At 55.1% G+C, this 23,697-nt stretch overlaps 1 protein-coding gene across 1 annotated transcript; it reads left to right on the top strand.

The window, feature by feature from the left end:
* Positions 1-6,568: 6,568 nt before the first annotated feature.
* Positions 6,569-16,339, top strand: LHX5 (LIM homeobox 5). The gene is made up of 5 exons (XM_008004831.3): positions 6,569-7,115; positions 9,100-9,323; positions 10,023-10,300; positions 11,015-11,180; positions 14,800-16,339. The coding sequence occupies exons 1-5, from the start codon at positions 6,943-6,945 to the stop codon at positions 15,165-15,167; spliced, it is 1,209 nt and encodes a 402-aa protein (XP_008003022.1). The 5' UTR covers positions 6,569-6,942; the 3' UTR covers positions 15,168-16,339.
* Positions 16,340-23,697: the final 7,358 nt, after the last annotated feature.

Genomic DNA, 23,697 nt, shown 5'->3' with positions numbered 1-23,697 from the left:
CGAAGTAGGGCCAGTTCTAAAGGAACCCATATTAGGCTAACAAAAAGGAGGTGGGATATGGAGGGGCGGGAGAGGGGCTGGGAGAGAATGGAGAGAGAGAAGGGGAGAGCGTGTTCTCTTGATACCGGAAAAAAGGCCAAGAGAAAAGAAAGAGGAAGCACATGCAGACTGAAACATGGCTGTCCTGGTTGGAGGGAGATTATTAGAAAGTCTGTGGACCCTTATTTTGGAGGATAGGGTCCCTGCAAAGCTCTTCCTCCTAGGTCACAGGAGCTGGAGTGGGGCTGCAGGTGTCTTCTTAGAAATAGCTCCCAAGGTCTGGTTCATGGCCTCTACCATCAGATAGTCTCAGTGGGGCCAGAGGGCCAAGACTACAGCCTTTCACGCCCCAGTACTGCCCGCCCTGAGACCCCGAAGGGCCAGCATCAGCCTCCAGGCCCAGCCAGCTATGCAAGGATGGAGAGAAGCCTGACTGTGCTGAGTGCTCAGCTGGGACCCACTGCGCACCCGGTGCCACCGGCAGCCTGGAATCCAAGCTTCACCCTTGAAGAGGTGGGCCACTCTGTGCTAAGTGTGGGGCTTTCCTCTCAGAACAAAAAATGTCAGGGTTTCCCTCACAGGTTGGAGTTCGGGCTTGCTGCTTTCCTTCTGTCTCTCCCAGGCCCCCTTCTGGCCCCCGGGGATCAGCCCCAGACTTCACCCTCCCAGCAACTGAGTGTGTTTTGCCCAGGGAAGGAGCACCTAGCAGAAGAAGGCAGTCTGTTTTTGCTTGCCAGATAGCCCAAGGTGTGGGACCTCTGGGGGAAGGGTGTATTCCAGGAGAGGGGCTTGCAGTAAAGAACAAGGGAAACCCACACCCCACTGCAGCTCCAGAGGGATCTCTGAGCTGGCCGGCACTCACCAGTGCACTCACTCACTTGGAGGCTGGATCTCAGCCACTGCCCAACCTCCATTTGCTCCAACCCTCCACTTGTTCCAACCGCAGGGTCCAGGGCCTGTCCTACGAGGGGTAGTAGGCCCAGTGGACTTCCAGTCGCTGGGGCCCCTGATGCTACAGCCCCAGAAGTCTGACTCAGTGTTGGCCCACCCCTGCCAGATCCCACAGGCAGGCCCCTTAAAGTTCCAGCCCGGATATTGGACTGGGGTTGAGCCCTGCTTTTCAGTGCTGGGGGGTGAATGCAGAGGAAGATCGGGCAGAGAGTAAACTTGGTGGGGGATGCCATTATTTAATTCCCACTTCCTACAGCTCTCTAAAGGAAGGAAGGAAGAAGGGAGGAAGGGAGGGAGGGAGGGAGGGAAGGAAGGAAGGAAGGAAGGAAGGAAGGAAGGAAGGAAGGAAGGAAGGAGAGAAAAAGAAAGGAAGGAAGGAAGGAGAGAAAAAAGAAAGGAAGGAAGGAAGGAAGAAAGAGAGAAAGAGAGAAAGGGAGGGAGGGAAGGAAGGGAGAAAGGAAGGGAAAAGGGAAAGAAAAGGAAAAGGAAAGGAAAGGGGGGAGGGAGGGAGGGAGGGAGGGAAGGAGGGAAGGAGGGAAGGAGGAGAGAAGGGAGGGAGAGGAGGAATTCCTTGCCTTTTTGATTAAACGTCCCGGGTCGGGCCTGCCCAGTTAACAAGACCGTTAATTAAGCCGAGCACGATTCAACTGACAGGAAGGCCCTGCGCCCCGCAGAGATGTTCTGGAGACCAAGCAGTCCACGGCCCAGCGCCAGTGGGGCACACCAGCCACGACGTCCCCGCCTCCCAGGGTTCCACGCAGGCCGGGACACTCTCCCTGCCTGGGCTCCGGGTCGTTCTCAGCCGGCCATCCCCCAAGGGTTCCCCAGAAAATTCACCACTGGCACCCCATCCACCCCCCTCCCACCCCCGCCATCCCTCTCGCATCCCTGCCCGGATGTCTAGGCCTGAGCACCCGTTGCGCCCCGCCGGCGTCCTCTCTGGCCCGCCTGGGAGCGCACGGTCCCGAAGTCCTCGGGCAAACCCGAACTGCGGAGGGCAGAGGCTGGGCTCGCTGGTTCTCGCCAGAGCGCCACACCAGCCGCTCTCCTCCCGCCTCCAGGCGGCGGGGCCCAGCCTTCACGCCCGCTCCTACTCGGGGGCCCGATTCCTTCCGGCGGCGGGCGGTGCTCTGAGGCGCTGCGGGACGCTGAGTGTGTATGCGAGGCGCGGCCTATATTTACACCCCAAACAAAATAATTACACTTTTGTCGGAGGGAGAAAGCCAGTGATTAGGCGTAGGCTCTTTGCGGCAAAACAGTTTCTCAGTGGTACACCAGTATAATTTTTCACGGCTGGCTGAAATCAAAGAGGGGAGGTAATGAATCTGGCGAGCAATTTAAATTTACAATTTGTAACGCCGCCGCCGCCGCGCAGACCCGGCCGAGAGCGCAGCTCAGAGGCACTCGCTGCGTTTGTTTAATGTTAAAGCCGCGCTGGATCTTGGGGGTGGGGTGGGGGGAGTGTGCGTGTTGGGGGTGGGAGCGGTAATGATCGAAGTCGGGAGAGGACGGGCTGGGTCGCACAAGATGCCACCAAGAGAAGTGGGCAAAGCGCGCGCCTCTCCGGTCCCCCCAGTCACCCGGGCCCCCAGCGCGCGCATTTTCCAATAAAGGGTGCCACTCCCGGCCGTTCGAACAGAGGAGATGCCTTAAGAGGAGCCAGGAGAGAGACTGGCGGCCAGAGAAGACCCCCATTCCTGCTTGGCTGCAGAATCTCCCAGGCCGGAGACTTTCTGGTGAGGAATAGGGAGGTGCAACTGAAACGACCTCTTCAACCCGCGGGAGGGTCAGCTCCAAACGTCCGGAAGAGCCCTCATTCCGGCCGCTGCCCGTGTCCCGAGCTGGAGAACTCAAGAGAGGTATCACCCACGCCCCAGCTCAGCGCTCCTCAAAACTCCCACCCCAGGCTAGTGTGCGCCTCCTCGCCCGTAATTAATTACCGAACTCAAGGGGGAATATGCAAACCGCATATTACTAACTCTACAGGGCTTAAGTGATTGGAAACAGATTATTATCTTGTTTGTCTTTTGTCTGTTTTACTTATCCCGCCGCCGTCTGTCGAGTTGTAATGTTGATACTCTTTACTCTAGGAGGAAGATTTTTATATAGTAAATTCCATCAACATCTTGTATAAGTGACATTGCATCTCCATGCATTACCCTGTTAAGACACAAGCGGTTTATTAGTTACATATAGGAGGGGATTTCGCTGCCTGGTCGCCATCTGTTAGCGCTGTTAGGGTGGGATGCGTCTAATAGCTGGTCTGCTGGCATTTTCCAATGCTGTGCACTGGGGAAGGTGGTGGGCTAGAAAAGGCCGAGTGGGTTCTGGGCAGCTTGGTAGCCCAGGTCCAGGGAGTTCTGGAAGTGGGTCTGAGCTGTACTGAGGGTGAGGCCCCCAACGCAACTCTGGGGGGCTGCAACAAGGACAGGATCGGTAAGTGCCCCTACAAGAGATGGAAGGTCAGACCAGGGCTTCTGGAAACAGAGTCCTCATCTCCTGCAACCAAATATTCAGCCCCAGGTAACCCACACTCATCCCTACTCAGGGCTACTGTCATTTGTTCCCTCTTCCTACGACCTCCCTGGCCTGGTCACATGGTGGCTGGGGCTTGGCTACTCATTGAAGCTCTCTGGGAGATGAGGACCAGTGGGTCTGTCCGAGATTCAGATAGAGCTGAGTACACAGGCCCCCTGACACCACCAGTGGGTGCGCAAAGCCTGGGCTGGAAACACACACCACACAGGACACTATGGATATTTTGTGGGGTTTGGGGGAGAATGGGCTCAGTGTGCCTAGTCTGGAGCAGAGAAGAAAGTGGTCGGATGAAGGTTTTTAATGACCACGGAGCATGTGGCAGGGGTGCAAGTCTTCCCCCCATACCCCAAAATCTGCACGATGCACAGTAAGGAGCACTCATCTCAGTGCTGAGTCGGATGCTGGATTTGGAAGCTCCAGCAGAGAGCCAGGAGAGGAGAACAAAAAAAGAGAGAGAGAGAGAGAGAAATGGAGAAAGAAAGCAAGGGAGAACCAAAGGAAAACGAAACAGAAAGAGAACAGACTCTGAGCACAAGAGAAAAACGGAGACAGAAAGGAAAACAGAGATGTGGCGAGAACTTGGGAGACACAGAAAAAGGCCAGTGAGACAAAGACGGAGAAGGCAGCATGATTCACCTCTGCTGGGAGCCTGAGCACCTCTCTCCTCTCCGGGTTCTTATTTCTTTCCAGCTCTGCCCTGCCAGAGCTCAAGCATCCTTTAAGCCCAGGCGGGCAGAGCCAAGTGCTGCCAGAAACTGCGGTTCCATTCGAAGTCTCTCATGGCCGAGCCTAGGAGACCAAGTGAGATTCACCCTGCCTGTTCCTGGTTGAGCTGGGCTCTAACCAGGCTCACTACTATGCTCTGTAGATGCCTGTCCTCTGACGAGCTAGAGCGTCAGGTAACAGCACCAACAAGCAGAAGTTGTCCGGGTTAGGGATTCCTTTTCCAGCGGGCTGGCTGGTGAGTCAATGCTCCACTCTGTAACCAGCACTCACCAATTCCCTGTCCCTAGCAAGATCACCTCCCCTAGATAACTGTGGGGGACAGTGCTAGACCTGAAGAGGAACGGGGACAAGTGGGCATTCCTGAGCCCCAACACAGGCGTCCACAAATCCTGTTATCTCAACCTCCGAATCCACAAAGGTAAGCGCTGCTAGGAGTACACACACAAACACAAATACAAACATAACCGCCCCCCCATCACACACACACACACACACACACACAGCCTACAGGAGTTGCATAAACAAAAAACTACTGTTTGCACAAATACACACATTTGCAGGCACACACACAGCGACTGGCACACATAGCTCTTCAAAATTCTGCACTCACAGACAAAACCAACCCAGCTCAGTCTCCTATACACAGGGTCTCAAGTATGCACGCCCTCACCTACACACAAACACACACATTCAGGTTTTTAAAAGTACACCTTCACATCAATGCTTGCAAACACAGACACAAATGTGCTTACGTTAATGCACGCGTACACATGAAAACAGCCTCACATTTTTGCGTCCTAAAATAAACATACACACATAGACACAGACCAACAAAAATAAAAGTGCACACGGTGATAAACACAAACATTAGCAGGACCATACACAATTACAAACACACGAATCTGCACACACAAAAACGCACACGCAGAAATGTACTCACAGGATTGATGGTACTAATGCAATAAACAGATGCAAAAATGGAATTCTCAAACAGCAAGTATACACTAACAAGCTCAGGAAATACACCCAAACAAACGTTCACAGCCAAGTGTTGGCACAAACCCCTCTAGCTCCAGCCCTTGGTCCCAGGCCCTACTCCCTCAGCCCCCTTTCCAGAAGCGAAACGAAAATCCTGGTTGCCCATTCCTGGCCTCCCCAACTTGGAGCCCTGGTGGCCACGCTGGCCCCGAGGGAGAGGAGGCCTGGTCCCTTCTCCTCCTCAGACCCACACACCCCCTCCTCACACACACCTGCCAGCACCACCCCGCTCCTTAACACACACACACACCCTCTCTGCTCACACTCTGGGCGCCCTGCCGAGCACGGAACACACGTGCGCCGCTTCTCCTGCGCCCAATGAGGGGACAAACTTGCACACCCAGCCCGCACAGCGTGAATGCAAACAGCGTTTTCATAGTCGCTGGTGTCCCCCGCCTCAGCCGTACGACCCACTCACCACAGTGCCCATAGGCTGACCTGGAATCTGGAAGGTGCAGCGAGGAAAGGAGAGACGTGGTGAGTGCCACCTCCGAGCTGTCTGCGGGAAGACCCGTCCACCCTCAATCTCCCCCTGTCCACATCTCCCTCAGAGCCCCGTGAGCAGCGTACTCAGGCCTGAAACTCTGGAGTTCGGGCCCAGGCCAGACGGCACCCCTCCTCCTCCCCCACCTCCCCACCCTGGGCCTGGGCCTGCGCTCGGCGGCCTGGCAGGAAAAACTACCCAGGTCGCGCGGCCTCCACTAGCTCTCTCCATGAGAAAGGCCCGGCTGGGCCCCAGCCCCGTGTATGACAAAAAAAAAGCCGGGGCCGGCTCCAGGAGCTCGGAGAACAGCGCTGACGCAGCTTCAGGGCGCAGACGGGGCGCGGGGGTGGGGGAATCCAATCTGGGCTGCCTGGGCTGGAGAAGGGGAGGTAGGTGTGGGGCGTGGGGCAACTTCTGCAAGTTCTAGGGATGGTAAAGGGGGCAGGGGTACCTCCCGGACTAGGCCTTGGAACCGGTGATCCCCAAATATTTGTGAGGAGAAAGAGAGAGGAAGAGAGACGCAGTTTTCGTATCGCGCGGCCCCCGCCCCGTCAGCCCCAAACTGGAAGGTAAATACTTACTTAGCCTCCGAACCAGGTACAAGCTAATACTCAACAATACTGATGCCTTGTTTTTTTTGCTCTGTCCGGACCGCAACGCTGTAGCCAATTTAGATATGCTATAAATTTAAGAGGTTGCCATGGCCACGGTGCGCCCATTGGCCGCTGGGCCCCCTACGTGCAGCGCCACGTCACCAAATCTGAATAAGGATGCGCGAATTACGCGGCGACCAGACAAAGATGAGGATCGGGACCGCTTGAAAGTGGGGGAAAGTGCCGGCGCCTCCGCCACCGGGGAAAGCTGCTCCGCAGCGCCGAGACCAGCAGCCACCCGAGATACCTGGGGAAGCCCGGAACAGGCGCCGGGGCGTGCGGCCGGTGGCATGAGGTTGTGAACGCCACCCCCACCCCCACCATCCCACTCCCGGCAGCCCAGCGCCAGGCCAGCGATTGCCCAAGGACTTGATCGGTTGAGTCTTGGTCCGGACCGGACTCGCCCTGCAGCTGCTGAGACAAGAGGCGAAGGGCAGCGGAGGGCCCGGCAGGCCTGAGGGCCAGGGGCCCAAAGGGAGGGCAAGGCGGCTGAAGCCGCCGGGGCACGCGGCTATGATGGTGCACTGTGCCGGTTGCGAGCGGCCCATCCTCGACCGCTTTCTGCTGAACGTACTGGACCGCGCGTGGCACATCAAATGTGTTCAGTGCTGCGAGTGCAAAACCAATCTCTCGGAGAAGTGCTTCTCGCGCGAGGGCAAGCTCTACTGCAAAAATGACTTCTTCAGGTAAGAGGCCGCGCCGCGCTGCTGCCTGCCCGCCCACCGGGCGCGCGCTCCACTGGGGAGCTGGGGAAGGGGAGACCCCCATACCCATCCCAGCCTCCCCGGATCATAAGCTTAGATGGGGAGCGGGCAGCACTTTGCTCTCCTCTTGTCCTCGGTCCAGGAAAGGTCCCGAGCCCAGGCAGAGGAAGAAGGACGCTGCTTCGCTGCCTCACGTTGGCTCGAGGCCGGCTCAGAGCGCTGGCGGGGCAGAGGGAGGAAGCCCTGACAAACTTGCTCTCTATCCTTCTCCGCCCCTTCCAAGCGGCTGCAACCCCAAGACAGAAGCTTCAATCCGTGTCCCGAGAGAGAGGAAAGATTTTTGCCTGAGTTAGAGACGCCTGGAGGCTTCTCGCTCCAGGCAGAAAGTGTGAGCCCATGGACCCGCAATCCCAAACAGAAACTTCTCAGCTCCGGAGGGGGCCCGGCGAGGAAGGTCTCCCCTGGTGATGGGAGGAGAGAACCTCCCCACCCCCATCACGTCCCAACCCCTTAAACATTTCCTCCCATGTTGAAAAGCAGAAACGAAATCGAGGCTGAGAATCAGGACCTCTGGGGTCTAGACTGGGCTGTGGCACCTCCCCAGCACCCCCACCTCTGTGGGCACCCTGGCTGGCCAGGGCAGATCACGTCTCTGGGCCTCAGTTTCCCCAGTCTGGAAGCTAGTAGAGTTTGGGGCAGCTGAGCCCTGCCTGTTTCCCCTGGGCACCCAGAGCCGGCTTTGTGAACAGGAATTCCCCGCGCTGAGGAAGGGGGGCGTGAATCACACCATAGAGAAAGGCAGCCTGCTGGCCCCAGCGACTTCGCACTGGGAATTTGAATAGGAGAAAATGTCAGCCGCTCCTTTACACGTGTAAACTCCCTGGACCCGGAGGCCCGATGCCCCTAATGTAGCAGTGCTTGCAAAGCGCCTAATGATTTTTGATAAGGTGCATATGGCCAATTACGCTGCCGGATAAGGCCAAAAGTGACTTATGGCTTCTAATGCCCTCACTACATCAATGTCACCCAAATTCACCCTGTTTAGAGACATGGGTGTGAGTAGATGCAGGGTCCCCAGAGTCCTGGGTCCTCCCCCATCCCACCCCCAACCTGAGCCTCACCCATCTCCCATTTCGGGAGAGGCTGACTTTCTCCCTGAGCTCAAAGAAGAAAGAAAAGGAATGAGATCAGGAACGCGGGAAAGGGGGGATTTGAGAGATTCCTCTCCTGGCCTTGCAGGGTCTATGATTGTCCTGCATTCACATTCCCCTGCTGCCTGCCAGGCCAGAGGTTTACGGGGGCTGAAATTCATCCCTGCTCTCTAGGGTCCCTCACTATGAGGCCCTGCTGTCCACAGCTCCTGATTAGCTCCAGCGGGTCCCAGAGCGGTAGATTGGAAAGCCTCTCCATTGGTACTGGAAATCAGTGGAAGGTTCCCGCCTTTCTGCTTCCTCCTTCCAGCCTAGGAGAAAGGCTCTCCGCCTCAGGGCTAGGCTCAGCCAGCCAGGCAGATTGGCCCTAGCTAGACACCAGCACACTAGAAAGGATCCAGGAGGCAAAGCCACCAAGTGGCCCAAACTCTCCCCACCTGGCTTCAAATCATTCATGGACTCTGAGTTTGCCTGGAGCAGCCCAGGCAGGCCTGGCAGGGGTTGGATTTGGAGAAGGACATCTTGGGGTGCTCTGGGCTCTCTTCTTGGCTGAAGGCTGCACCCACTGCTCACCCCTTCCCAGCTCAGGAGAATCTCAAAAACCCCAGTGGAGGCATGGCAGTCCCAGTCCCAAAAACAGCTCAGAACATTTGTCCCAGTCTCCTGCTCTGGCCAGAGCACTCAGGATTGGGGTTCCTTTTGACAGATATGGAAAAGGGGACTTCACAGAAGCCAGGTCGGGTGGGAAGAGGTCAGGGACTGGGAAGGACTGGATACAGTCCCACCCCGCAGTGATGGGCACCTTGTGTCCACAGGCGCTTTGGCACCAAATGCGCTGGCTGTGCGCAAGGCATCTCGCCCAGCGACCTGGTGCGCAAGGCCCGGAGCAAAGTCTTTCACCTCAACTGTTTCACCTGCATGGTGTGTAACAAGCAGCTGTCCACCGGCGAGGAGCTCTACGTCATCGACGAGAACAAGTTCGTGTGCAAAGACGACTACCTGAGCTCATCCAGCCTCAAGGAGGGCAGCCTCAACTCAGGTATGAAGCCCGGGCCCCTCACTAGCCTTAGGCCTTAGCACCCTCCCACCGTGCCCAGCCTGGCACTCCCTACTTGGCCCCCGGTGTGCTGTCTGTGCTGAGCTTGGAGCTCATCAGCCCCAGGTAGTTCTAGGGCAAGGCAAGGGGGTTAGAGGCTAGAGAAGAGAAGTGGCTTTGGAGCAGTTTTACAGGAGATCTGAGAGCTGCCAGATCTTCCCCACCCTCCTTCAATTCAGGAGCATTTTCCAAGTTGCCCTCCTCCCCTAATTTGGAAGCGCACAATTCCCCCTTGTGTCATTTGAGCTCCAGGTAATTTCTAGATGCACTGGGAGGACATTAATTGAGGTCTGGAGAGAGGAGGGAAGTGAGAGGAAGATCCAAGCCCCAAGGGAATCTATACCCTCCTCATCCCCTCTCCTTGAAGGTGGGAGTTCTCCAGAGGGTACGCCTCCCCCTACCCTTACCCAGGTACTAGCTGAGACGCGCGGAGAGGGCTTAAGAAGCGCCCATCCAAAGGCCCAGCCCCTCCTGGAGAGAGTGGGCGGGCACCGGGTCCCTGGGGGAGGGGCTGTCGCAGGTTTGGGAGGGAATCCAGAGGGACTGGCCGTAGCCTGGGCCGGCGTGAACCCGCCACTGGATTGAAGAGGCGTCTGGTCGTCGCTGACGCCGCTGTCCCCTTCCCGATCCGTCCGCCCGCAGTATCATCCTGTACGGACCGCAGTTTGTCCCCGGACCTCCAGGACGCACTGCAGGACGACCCCAAGGAGACGGACAACTCGACCTCGTCGGACAAGGAGACGGCCAACAACGAGAACGAGGAGCAGAACTCGGGCACCAAGCGGCGCGGCCCGCGCACCACCATAAAGGCCAAGCAGCTGGAGACGCTCAAGGCTGCCTTCGCCGCCACGCCCAAGCCCACGCGCCACATCCGCGAGCAGCTGGCGCAGGAGACCGGCCTCAACATGCGCGTCATCCAGGTGCGGTCCGGGGCGGGCACAGCTCCTTAGCCCCGCAGGCCCGGGAGCCGGGAGCCTCGGAGGAGTCTCCCGCCAAGCTTCCTTGGCTACGAGCGCGCCTGGTTCTGGTCTGGGAGCAGACTGTAAGCCCGATTAGGGCACTCGCCCGAGGTCAGGGACTGTGAGCCGAAAGACTCCATGTAGCCCTGCTGTCTTCCTGGTGGTGCGATTTGGGGCCAGGTCACTTTACCTCTCTGAATTCCGCCCCCCACCTCGCTCAAGGAAGGTTGTAAGCCTCTCTGGAGTCCGGGATCCCCCTTTAACTCCCACCTTTCGAGCAGAGAAAGAGGCGATGCCCCCTCCCTCCCTGCGCCGAAGCGCGGGCAGACAAACGGCCAGAGGCTGGCTCCGGAGCCGAGGGGCCGAGGCGAGAGTCGTGCGGAAGGGAGGCCTTTATAGAGCCGTCAGGCCGCGGGCGAGCCGAGGACCAGGAAGCCCAAGTCTTTATGAGTCGCCCCACGGGTCCGCGAAATCCTTCACCCTTGGCTGGTTCGCCAAAGCCCCTCTCCACCCCTCCCGGCCTAATCCGTCCCGGCCCCGCCTCGAGGGAGTCCTGGTGCGGAAGAGGCGCAAGGACCCAGCGGGGACAGCCCAGGCAGGGAAGGGAGGAGAAGGGAGGAGAGGGGAGGAGAGGACACTCTGATCCCTAGCTCACAGCCCCCTCCTCTGTCCCAGGTGTGGTTTCAGAACCGACGGTCCAAAGAACGCCGGATGAAACAGTTGAGCGCCCTGGGCGCCCGGAGGCACGCCTTCTTCCGGAGTCCGCGGCGCATGCGTCCGCTGGGCGGCCGCTTGGACGAGTCTGAGATGTTGGGGTCCACCCCGTACACCTATTATGGAGGTAAGGGGCGCCCCGGGGTTCGCTGCTCCGTACCTGCCCTGTTCTGGGAACTGAGGGCAAAGGGTCCTGGCCAGCGCGCTTTCCGCCGCAGGACATCACCCACTCTCTGGACACACAATCACGGACACATGTACACTCACCCACATCTCCTGGACACAAAATCAGACACATGGTCTCACACAGTGATGCACACAGAAGCACACACGAGATGCAGTGACACACTCACCCTCACCCACGCAGGGCACAAGGTGCACTCACACTTGTGTTCAGACACTCCAGGAACACATATCTAGACACGATCGCACGATCACGTACAGATAAATTCTACCCTCTCACACACAGGTACACTCACGGAGACACAACCCCACATAGGCACACACTCCCACCAGTCACACTGAGGCCAGCACTGGTAAATCCGCTTGCATGCCGCCCCCACGGACAGACACACAGCCTTCCCGCCGCCCTGGGCCCCTGTGCCTGGTGTACTTGGTATGAAGTGGATTCTGAGCGCTGGAGGGTAGTGTCAGGGGAGGGGATGGGGGTCTGGATTCATTCCAGGCTGCCTACTCACTAGCGTCGAAGGCAGCAACTCCTGTTCCGTGTGGCGGGGTGTGTGTGCACAGTATCTGGCAGTGTTAGCCCAAATGCCGGCAGTAGATCTGGGCAGGACTATAGCCTACCCTCCAGTCCCAAGCCCCCTGGGGTTCCTACAGACTAGGGGCACAAGGGTTGGGTCAACCCCAGATTTCCACCGTCTTTGGGGCTGCAGAGAGGGAGGAGCCCCAGTTTACAAAGGCCTTCAGATGGTGGTACCAGGCTTGGGCTCAGGGTGAGCTGTCCCCTTGTCACCGCAGCTTTTCCTTCTCTCGCTTCCCTCACACTGGATTGGTGAACCATCCCTCATTGCTTGAGCTCACCGAGCTCACCGTCCAGTTCTTCCCAGGGCTGAAGGCTTAAGAAAGCACCTCTCCTCTTCTGTTCTGAAGCTTCTGAATTTGGAGAGACCCCAGGGCTGCCTATATCTGAGAGGCATCTGCACTTCTGAGTCTTAGCGCAGGTTAAGGAGAGGCAATTTCTCTTAGAAAGTGGGTTCAGTGGCAGTGTTGGGAAGGCAGGAGCTAGGCACCCAGGTAGACCCAGAAGGTAAGGGAAGATAACCCCATCACTAACGTCAGTACATCCGGAAGCCTGAGGGGGGATTAGACCCGACCAGGGCCCCTAGAAATTGTGGGCAAAATGCCAGGCTCTGCTTTCTTTCAGGGCAGAGACCCCACGCAGTGGCAGGGCTCAGGCTGGAGCGCCACAGCCGCCCAACCCTGGACAGCCCCCCAACGCTGGACAGCCCCCATCCTTGGACAGCCCCCAACCCTGGACAGCCCCCCAACCCTGGACAGCCCCCCAACCCTGGACAGTCTGGATGGTGGGCGTGTCTTCCGGGGTCTCCACTCACCGACTGTCTCCACCTAAATTTGCCTCTTTCCCTACAAAATCTGGGCCCAGAGCAGCGAGGTAGTGGGGGAGGTACCGGCCCGGAATTTTTCCCCGCCTGGGTAATTAACCAAGGTTTCCCCGAGGACCAGTTCGCCCCCGCCCCGACCTATCCAACAGCCTCCTCTCCCTGCGTGCTGGATGGGGTGGGGAGCTGGACACGGGGGCCCCTCATTCCGCGGAATGGTGGGGAGGACTCCCCAGCCCCCAGCGAGGCAGCCCCGCCTAATCCGCGCTGGGAGATCCCGGCGGCGGAGACCGGCAGCGGGCGAGAAAGGGGCCGGGCGGCGGGGACGGCGGCTCCCCGTGGGAGCTCGGACAAAGCCCCAGCTGCGGCTTTTGTGCCCTTTTCAGACGGCGTTTGTTCCAATTACCTCCGGCCCGGCCGCCATATGGGCGGAGGCGGCGCGCACGGCGCCGGGGCAGCGGCCTTCGCTGGTTTTCCGGCTCGCTGCGGGCCACGGCCGTCTCCCATCCCTGTCCCTTTGGGGCTCCAAATTCGCCGCTCCCCATCTTCCCCTTCACTTTCGGGGAGAATTAAATTAATGGTTTTAAAAAGTAATTGGCAACCGTTTTAGCTGTTGCTTAAACTGTCTCCTAGCCACGCCTCCAGACACCCCCTATTTGGACAGATTTCAGGGTTTGGAGACGCAAGAGGATGGCAGGGGGCCTTAGATCCCAGGACTCGGCAGGGGGAGTGGATTTGCAGAAGAGACTCAGGCTTCTGGGCGCGCTGGTTTTCCCGCCGTACAAAGCGGGTGCCTGGTACAAGGTGGTCCTTTCGTGAGGTCCCCCACGTCAGTCCTTCAGGGCCCCACCTGGTGGGGGAAGGCAGGATATCCCGAAGGTTCTGGAAAAGGGGCTATGTGAGGAGGTCAGAGGGTTGATGTAGATTTGTTGAGGCAGAATGGGTTTGTAATCCAGAGTCCCTGCACCTCCTGAATTTGTGGGCAAAATTCGCATCTTTGCATTTTCCTCGAGAGAGAGAGCCCATAGCTATCACCAGCTTCTCAAAAGGTCTCAGTGTCAGATGCTTCAGAACCTGGAGGTCCTGGCAAAACCAACCTGGGGCAAGGCTGGAGGACCGAGCTTCTACCCCAAGGCACCGGCGGAGCTCTGGGCATGACCCACAGCATCTTCGTGTCCTCCCCCTCTCCCAAGTCGCTGGAGCTCAGTTTTCTCTGTCTCAGGCTAAGTGAGGCCGGTACAAACGGTCTCACCGGGATCGACGAGGGGGCAGTACTTGGCGAGGCAAAGGACTTGGACTGGGTTGGTGGGGCGCAGGGACCCAATTTAGGGCTCCAAGGTCTTCCCGCCCGGCCCAACCCACCAGTCCCTCTGAGCTCCGACCGCGGCCCTGATCCATTTCGCGCTCTGCTCTGTCCGCTGGTTGGTCTCTGCCAGGTTCCTCTCCCCAGGCCTGTCAGCCTCCGCTTCTCTGGAGGTTCCTGGGACTCATCTCTGATCCACCGTCTTGCGTTCTCTGGGCGCATCGACTTCTCTCCATCTTCAGGCTCACTCCTGACCCTTGCTGCGGTCCCCGGGGTTTCCATGCGTGTCTCTCACCTCGGCCGTCTCACCTCTCTCTGCGTCTTCTCGACTCCTCCGCGACCCTCCGGTGTCTGTGGCTGTGGGGTCTCAGCCGCAGACTCTGCGTCTCTGGGTCTCTTTTCCGCCTTTCTCTCTGCCCCTCTGCGGATCTCTCCGTCTGTCCCTCGCTGTCCCGCATCTCTGTGTCTCTCACCGACTCTAAGACACTCAGGAATCGTTCTGTATCTCTGTGTCTCTGGCCGCCGCTGTCTCTCTCCATCTCTAGGTGTCAGGGAACCCGTGAATTTGAAGCCTCCGAGTTTTTGCCGCGTGTGTCTCCCACGATATCGGAGTCTCTCCCGTCTCTGTGTCTAGTCTCTGGCAGTCTGAGTCTCTTGCCCTTTCGAGATCTCTCATTGTCTCTCTCCCCAACCTTCCCCGTGGGTCTGCGACGTCCACTGTCTCTAGGGGCGCCGGCCTCCGCAGGTCTCTCTAACCTCGGTCGGTGTCGCGCGCTCCCCTCTCTGGCCCTCTCGGGTCCCCTCCGCCTTCTTCACCTTCTCTCACCGCGCCCTGTCTCCTTCCCGCTTACCCCCCGCAGACTACCAAGGTGACTACTATGCTCCGGGAAGCAACTACGACTTCTTCGCTCACGGCCCGCCTTCGCAGGCGCAGTCCCCGGCCGACTCCAGCTTCCTGGCGGCCTCGGGCCCCGGCTCTACGCCGCTGGGCGCGCTGGAGCCGCCGCTCGCTGGCCCGCACGCCGCAGACAACCCCAGGTTCACCGACATGATCTCGCACCCGGACACGCCGAGCCCCGAGCCGGGCCTGCCGGGCGCGCTGCACCCCATGCCCGGCGAGGTGTTCAGCGGCGGGCCCAGCCCGCCCTTCCCCATGAGCGGCACCAGCGGCTACAGCGGACCCCTGTCGCATCCCAACCCGGAGCTCAACGAGGCCGCCGTGTGGTAAGGCCGCCAGGCCGCCCCCCGCGCTCGGTCCCCGGGGGCCCCGCCCCGAAGCAACCTCCTGAAACCAAAACGCCCGACGCGGACACGGTGGGAGACGTGGGTATTCCTCGGGGGTTCTCTCTCGGGTCCGCACTCAACTGGCAGCTGCTCCTCGGCTGGACGCCGAGGGGGGCCGACCCCCATCTCCACTTCACGGGCTCTCCAGGGGCCTCAGCCCACCGCCAGCACTCTCCCGGCAACCGCGAGCAATTTCTTGGGACCAAAGTCAATACTCCGGAGGGTCAAGAGATTTTGAGCACGCTCTAGACTTTCCCGGGGCCCCCACCCACCCACCCAGCCACCGCCACCTTTTTGGACTGAGAGAGGGTGAGGCCAAGAGGCGGAGACGGTGTTATTCCCTCTCTCTGCAATCCGAGAGGCATTTTGTAACCTTATTTCTCGCTGTGCTTTCCCCGTCTTAAAAAAAAAAAAAAAAAAAAAAAAAGATAAGAAAAGGAGGAGAGAGATTGAAAGAGGGAGAGGAAAGGGGACAAGATGAGGAAGAGAGAGATGGAGAGAGCGTCAGCCAGAGGGAGAAGACGGAGAGCGAGCGAGGAACTCGTGTGAACCGGGAGCCACCGGAAGGGAGACCGAGCCACCTGCACGCTGGCGCTCCCTGGTGGCCAATCTTGAGACTCAAGGTCAGCTTCTTTAGGAAGGGGGCTGTGGGTCAGGACGTGGCCAGCCGGGTCCACCTCCCGATCTTCCTTACTTTGACGTTTATGTTGAGCCCGAGGGTGCAGGCCGGACTCGAACACGCGCACATCCTGCTCTCCCCCTGGGTGAGGCGCCAGGGTTGCTGGGCTCAGACCCACAGACCACCCTCCCTGCCCGGGGCCTGGAGGCTGGGCCGTCAGGATGTACAATATAATACTTTTTTGGAAGTTGAACGCTTCTAGTTTCCTTATTTTGTATAAAGAAGAAACAAATAAAGTATGTTTTTGTGTTTACTGTTTATTTATTGTACTCTAGTTATCCGGGGTTGGACATTTTTATATTTTTAAGAGGAGGTAGGGCAGAGTGAGGGAGGGGAAGCAGAAAGAGGTTTACCTAAAAAAAAAAAACAAAAAAACAAAAAAATCAACTTTTTTTAAAAAGAAAGATTAATAAAAAGAAAAAATGTTTTTTCCCTCAGCGCTGTGTGGTTTTCTTTTTTTGTCCCTACCTTGATAATGACTCAGAGGTAATGAAACCATTCCTTTCCCTGGTTCTGTCTCTGACATTAAACCCTTGATGGATGCAAAAACTTCTGCTCACCCAAAGGGGGAGCTCTTCTAGTGACTCCTAGGTTCATGAAAGGGGCTGTCCTCTTTTGACAGCTACTATGTGCCAGGCACCGTATCTCCCCATGCTTTATGTAGTACCCTGCTCTAACACAGGCCTGCCCAGCATACAGTAGGACTTCAGAATGTTTGATGAATGAATGACTGTGTGATTTGTTTGTTGCCAGCACATCAGAAGAATTACAACTTCACTCCTAACTATTCCCGGGTGTAATTTCTGGTGGCCCAAAAAAAGAGCAGGCTGGTAAGCTGATGCTGGTTGTCTGTAAGGCTATGTTAGGACTGAAGTGCCCCTCCTCCCCAAAGTGAGGCTGTTGTGCTCTGCAAATCTTGTGCAGTGCATGCTTGTCTTTAGATAAAGGCATGAGGGAAAGAGTGTCCAGTGAGATTTAGGAGGCCTAAGGCCACTACCTAAAACAAGTCACTCTCCTTCGACTCAGTTTCCCTACTTGCAAAAGCAGGAGTTGGAGAGAGTTCTTTCTACATTCCCTTCCAACTCAAACGTCTGTAATCTCAGCACTTTGGGAAGCCCAGGTGGGTGGATCGCCAGAGATCAGGAGTTCAAGACCAAGAAACCCTGTCTCTACTAAAAGTACAAAAATTATCCAGGTGTGGTGGCGGGCGCCTGTAATCCCAGCTACTTGGGAGGCTGAGGCAGGAGAATCGCCTGAACCCAGGAGGCAGAGGTTGCAGTAAGCTGGTATTGCATCACTGCACTCCAGCCTGGGTGACAGAGCAAGACTCTGTCTCAAAAAAAAAAAAAAAAAAGAGAGAGAAAAAGAAAAAGAAAAGCAGGAGAAAGAGGTAAAAATAAATAGAAGAGTGTCCTGCATTGGGATCACTTTTCACCCGAGCTTGGGGTGAGGGAAACTGGCCCACTGTAGCTGCAGCAGCGGAAGGTGGGGAGCAGACCACCATGGGACAGGCGCATGCTCAGAGCCCCACTGTTCTGCCCTTCTTCTTTATGTGTTCCTCACAAGAATCATACAAGGTGGCTCGCCTTTTTCTTTTCTTTCCTTAGAGCGCATTTGTCTTTATCAGATCAATGCTACTTACTTGTGGAAAATTTAGAAATCTCAGATAAACAAAAGGAAGAAAATGTCACCACCCAGAATCCCAAGCACTATAGAAATGTAGTTGATGCATTTTCTTTTGGATGTTTTTCTTTTCTTGTTTTTTTTTTTTTGTTTTGTTTTGTTTTTTGTTGTTGTTGTTGTTTTTCCATTTTGAAACTTGAGATCATACCCTATACTCAATATGCGGTCATCTGCTCTGGTTCACTCAGCAATAGCTTCCAGATGTATAAACAGATCTTCAGAGACAGAGCTATGTCATTCTGTGTAGTCACTGCTTAAAGTTCTCTTCAACGGCTGAGCCATCCTTCTATAGTTTTTGTTTTATTTTTAACCAATTCTATTGTTGGATATTTGGGTTTGTTTCCAGTGTTTCACCACTTTAAACCACATCAGAATATCCTTGCAGCTGAATCCTTGGACATGTATCAGGGTAGGTATTATTGGACCCCTCAGGGTACTCAGAGAGGCTGAGGGACTGGCCTAAGGTCACACAGCTGGGAAGTGGCAAAGCTGAGATTCAAACCCACGTATTGGTTGTGTTTCTACTTCTCTATGGTGCCCTAATTGTAATGGATTCTAGAGGCCAAGAGAGAATTTGCAAGGTGGACCTCATCTCTGGCGGGTCCCTGAATGCTTTCTGGGCATGTGTGAACTTTGCAGTGGGGCTCACTTAGAACTTGCACCAGAGTGATATGGGGGAAGAGAAGCTAGGGGGAGGAGAGGACTCACCCCTTCCTCAAACAGGGTTGTGACAGGGAGATAGAGGTCAGGGAGAGAGGGGAGGGGAGGAGGTGTGAAAGAGAGAAAGAAAAGGGGAGGGAGGCAGGAGAAAAAGAAGGAATAAGGAAGCAAAGAAGAGGAAGAGAAGGAAGAAAGGTTAAGAGGAGGGAAAGGGGAGATTAAAGCTGTAGGAGGAAGAGCCCCCATAGGTGTTCCAAGTCACATACTCATGCTCCATGCTCATGCTCCATGGTGTCCGGGGACCTCCAGCCCCTACCCAGATAGGACACTTAGACCCAGAGGTGTCCATCAGTGAAGGTAGCAGAGTGAGGCTGCAGGATGAGAAGCCACAGTAGAACCAAGCCCTCTGCCCCTTCCTCCAGGTACAGGCACACACATACACACAAACATGCACCAGACAGACACGTACGGGCCCACACAATGCATACTTACACATGAAAATACATGTACACAACCAAAACACAAGGATATACAGATGCATGTTCACAGGCATATGGATACACACACACACACACACACACACACAAAGCAGCCACATGGACACACAGCTGTGCATGCACACAGAGACACAAATACAAGGGCACAATGGTAGGTGCACACATCTACATACACGTGCACACACATGTACATTAACAGATACCCACAGGCTTGTGTACACAAATGCACACACCTACAATATGTCTAACCCCTGTGGACACACACAAACCCACACACCATGTCCTTGCACACATGCTAACACACATGTACATAGGATATATACCTGCCCCTTGAATACTCACAGCTTCAGTCTGGGAGAACTGGGAGAGGAAGAGGCCCCCTTTTAGTGTCAGGAGACTTAAATAACCCTGGGGTGGCCCATCAAGATCTCCGAGGGTGGCTCCAGAAGCCAGGTTCCAGGAGGGGCGCCATGATTTCTGCATGATCAGTACTTGTGGACACACTCCCCATCGTTCCTTCCTCGAGTACTCACACAAGTGAAGAGGGTTGGCAGCCTAGGTTCCCTGGGAATGGGATGGAGGCAGAACAGAGCAGGGGCTCTGGGATCCAGGACACTACCTGACTGAGGAACTGGAAGTTGCTCACTATGTCACCTTTCTGGTTACTATGTCCCCTTTCTGGGCCTCAGTGTGCTCGTCTGTGAAATGGACTCACAACATCATTTCCTACACCGGGTGTGGTGACGATGGAAAAGAAGTGACTCAGCCTGTGGCCAAGGTTCAGGAAATCTAGGGCCTGGGTGACATCCCCATTTCCGTGTCTCTCTCTCTCTCTCTCTCTCTCTCTCTCCCCCCCCCCCCTCCCCCCCTCCCTCTCTCTCTCTCTCTCTCTCTCTCTCTCTCACACACACACACACACACACACACATGCCAGCTTCCATGGAGGGTAGCAAGAGGAGAGAGAGGGCCTGATTCACACCAAATTCACTCCCACTCCTGTGCGCTCATTTTAATTCCCCAAGGGCTTACTGGGCCCAGGGGCTCCAGGAGGAGACATTCTCCCACCCCGAGCCTGGCACAGTGTCCCTGCAGGTGCACAGCCGTGATACCGGGTGCACATCGTTAAGGAGGCAGTTCCTGAGAAAGGCTAGATGGGGAAGGGGAGCAGTTGGGAAGGGACATTTGTCCTTCAGCATCCACAACCGTTTTCTCAAAGTATGATCGGAGGACAATGCTTGCTACAAATCGTAGCCCTGGGTCCCCCCACTAATGGCTGGAATTGTCCTCTGGATTGGGGCCCAAGATGCTTCACATTTAGCTCCCCAAGAGATTCTGGCACCTCCCAAACATGCAGGACCAGTGCTCAACGTGATGCCACCTGTCTCCAAACCCATTGGCCAGCCTCTCATTCAATCCTCACAATGTCCCTTCGAGATTAACTTTGTTCTTCCCACTTTGCAGATGGAGAGACTGAGGCCCAAGAGGTGAAGTGAGCTGACCAAAGTCACACAGCCAGCGAGTAGCAGAGCCAGGTTTTGAATCGAGAACTTTTGCTGCAAGAGCCCACATTATCCCTGGACCCAGGACAGAGCCCAGTGCAGAGTCTAGTAACTACATGAATGACTGAATGAAAGAATGAATGAATTAATACAATCCAGCTGCTATAAAAAGGGATTCTTTAAAAAAGGGCTTAATGAATACTAGTTCTTACTGATAGCAACCTCACAGGCTTTTGCTTAAAACCCCCTCCCAGGTTAAACAAAGCTAGCCAGAAGAGCAGAGGTCTTCGTGATCATTGCCAAGGTCAGAAGACATAAGGACGTCTGGTTTCTCCATGTTCGCCCTCCTCCCTTTCCTCCTCCATTAATGTATCTGCTCATCTCCTTCTATCTTCATCGCCTGTATTTATTATCTCTTAAAAATAAAAGGTTTCTGAGAGAAAAAAAACATCCCAGGGCATACAGGTAAAGAGGCAAGCCAGGCTCTCCTGCCAGTGCCCTCCAGCACTGGAAAAAGGGGGACCTTGCCTATCCCCTTGCTGCCCCTAGGCTATAATTCTGGCCAACACCAGACAGCTAAACCACATGTACTCCAACCCCGTCATGCATGCTCTCCTCCTGTCCCTGTCCCTGTCTGTCCCTGTCCTCCTGCCCCGAGATATACACCCCACAGAGCACAGGGCTGACCCACTGTGCTTAGGACTAATATTTAAAATGCAGAATGGCTGTGGAGGGTGCCTACTTCCAAGCCTTGTCGTGCAGTAAAAAGATATAAACAGAATAAATTACCTCTCCAGCTTGGATTATGAGACTACCCTTCTCCTGACCGGAATTTTAAGTCCTGCCTCCCTCGTAGTGCTGCACACGGCTGATTTATGGAAACTCGAGCACCTCTCTGCATATTTCTTCTGTTCAGCCAAGTGACCAAGTTTACCCTTCCTATGCCATTAGCGTTATTAACACCTGGGTAACCGATCATTGCAAATGGGCCATTTCTGTGATGAACGGAAGCCTCTCCAGCCGCTTCTCCAGGCCAGCACCACCTCTGGCTTCCTCTTTCTGAATTTTGTGCCAGAGCTCAGAACCATCCTCACCTTCCCCTGCCCCCAGCACCTGCTGATGGGTTCCTGGGGGCTTGGGGAGGAAATGTCTCACCCCAGCAGGTGTTCGTGGCTTTCTGGCAAGCACTCAGGAAGTGACACCACAGCCGGTATTCATTTATTCTTCAGAGAATTGACCAGGGAATGAAACTGAGGCTCAAAGAGGGCAAGAGAGTGGCCGAAAGTCCCACAAAGAGTTTACAGAGGAGATGGGATCAGAATTCATATCTACTAACCTCTTGCTACTCAAAGTGTGGTCCGCGGACCGGCAGTGGCATCACCTGGGAGCTGGTTAGAAATGCATCGTTTCAGGCCCCACTCCAGAACTGCACACCACAGGTTGCACAACTCCTAAGGAACCTGTGTGCATGCTTCATTTTTGGAGCAGTGACTTGGAAATCACACCCAGATTCTCCACGATCCCTTTTTCACTGCCGGAAAACCTTATGGTGTAACTTTTCTTTGTTCGGAAACAGCTGAGATCCCCAGCTCTGTGGTCTAGCTGAGTAAGTGTAGAGGAAGTAGCTGGCTGAGCTAATGATGCCCTCCTGGGCACCTGCAGTATTCCTGTCCATGTCTTCCTCCATTGTAACACCTCAACCCACATCGTGTTTGTGTCTCCATCCCAACCTGAGACCAGGGACCGTGTGACCTCACATTAGGCACACAGTATCTCTGAGCCTCAGCTTTGCAGGCCCTATAAAAAGAGTACAAAAACATCTGACTTCAAGTTTCATCGTAAGGGTTAAATAAGGCCATATGTGTCATAGTCTAAACACAGTGCTTGTCAGAGAGCTGGCCAATAGTAATAAACACAAAAATGAAATAATAAAAAATAATATAGTAATAATAACAATGGCCATTCATTGGATGCTGTCATTATTATCTATTCTTTTTTCTGCTTTGAGGAAGTGCTTAAAACATTTTTTAAAACAAAGACTTGGCCGGGCACGGTGGCTCAAGCCTGTAATCCCAGCACTTTGGGAGGCCGAGGCGGGCGGATCACCTGAGGAGTTCAAGACCAGCCTGGCCAACATGGTGAAACCCCGTCTCTACTAAAAATACAAAAATTAGCTGGGCATGGTGGCAGGCGCCTGTAATCCCAGCTACTCAGGAGGCTAAGGCAGGAGAATCGCTTGAACCCAGGAGGCGGAGGTTGCAGTGAGCCAAGATCGTGCCATTGCACTCCAGCCCGGGGGACCAGAGTGAGACTCCATCTCAAAAAATAAATAAATAAATAAGACTAACTTCACAGCCTTTTGGACAAACATGTAGTTTATTACTTTTCAGAATATACTTCAAGATTACTCATGCTGCCTAATGGAAAATTATGGGGCCTATGAAGATAAGACTGGGAATTGGGTGCAGTGGCTCATGCCTACAATCCCAGCACTTTGGGAGGCTGAGGTGGGTGGATGACTTGAGATCAGAAGTTCAACACCAGCCTGGCCAACATGGTAAAACCCCATATCTATTAAAAATACAAAAAACATTAGCCAGGTATAGTGGTGTGTGCCTGTGATCCCAGCTACTCGGGAGGCTTAGGTGACAGGATTGCTTGAACCCGAGAGGTAGAGGCTGCAGTGAGCTGAGATCACACCACTGCACTCCAGCCTGGGTGACAGAGCAAGACTCCATTTCAAAACAAAACAAAAAAAGACCGGGTCTGACACATAGTAAGAGGTCAAGGCCTAGTGGAGAATAATCTGACATCTTTTAAAAAAGAAATGTGGCTGGGTGCAGTGGCTCATGCCTGTCATTTCAGGACTTGGGGACGCTTGGGTGGGAGGATTGCTTGAGCCCAAGAGTTGAGACCAGCCTGGGCAATATACTGAGACCCCATCTCTATCAAAAACCATTAAAAATGTATAATGTAAAAGTTAGCCAAGTATGGTGGTAGTCCCAGCTACTCAGGATGCTGAGGTGGGAGCATCACTGGAGCTCAGGAGGTTGAAGTTGCAATGACTATGGCTGTACCGCTGCACTCCAGCCTACGTGACGGAGTGAGACCTTGTCTTAAAAAAAAATAAAAATAAAAATAAGTGCATCATCAGGAGATGAACAGATAAATAAAACGTGGGCCGGGCATGATGGCTCATGCCTGTAATCCCCGCACTTTGAGATGCCAAGGCAGGGGGAGTGCTTGAGTCCAGGAGATAAAGACCAGCCTGGGGAACATGGCAAAAACCCATCCCTATAAAAAAATTTTAAAAAACACAACAATTCACTGGGTATGCTGGCTCGTGCCTGTGGTCCCAGCCACTCGGAAGGCTGAGAGAGGAGGATTGCTTGAGCCTGGGAGGTCGAGGCTGCAGTGAGCCATGATCGTGCCACTGCAATCCAGTCTGAGCAACAG

This window comes from Chlorocebus sabaeus, chromosome 11 (genome assembly GCF_047675955.1).
Source record: "Chlorocebus sabaeus isolate Y175 chromosome 11, mChlSab1.0.hap1, whole genome shotgun sequence".
NCBI lineage: Eukaryota > Metazoa > Chordata > Mammalia > Primates > Cercopithecidae > Chlorocebus > Chlorocebus sabaeus.
This window is presented reverse-complemented; position numbering and strand designations above follow the sequence as displayed.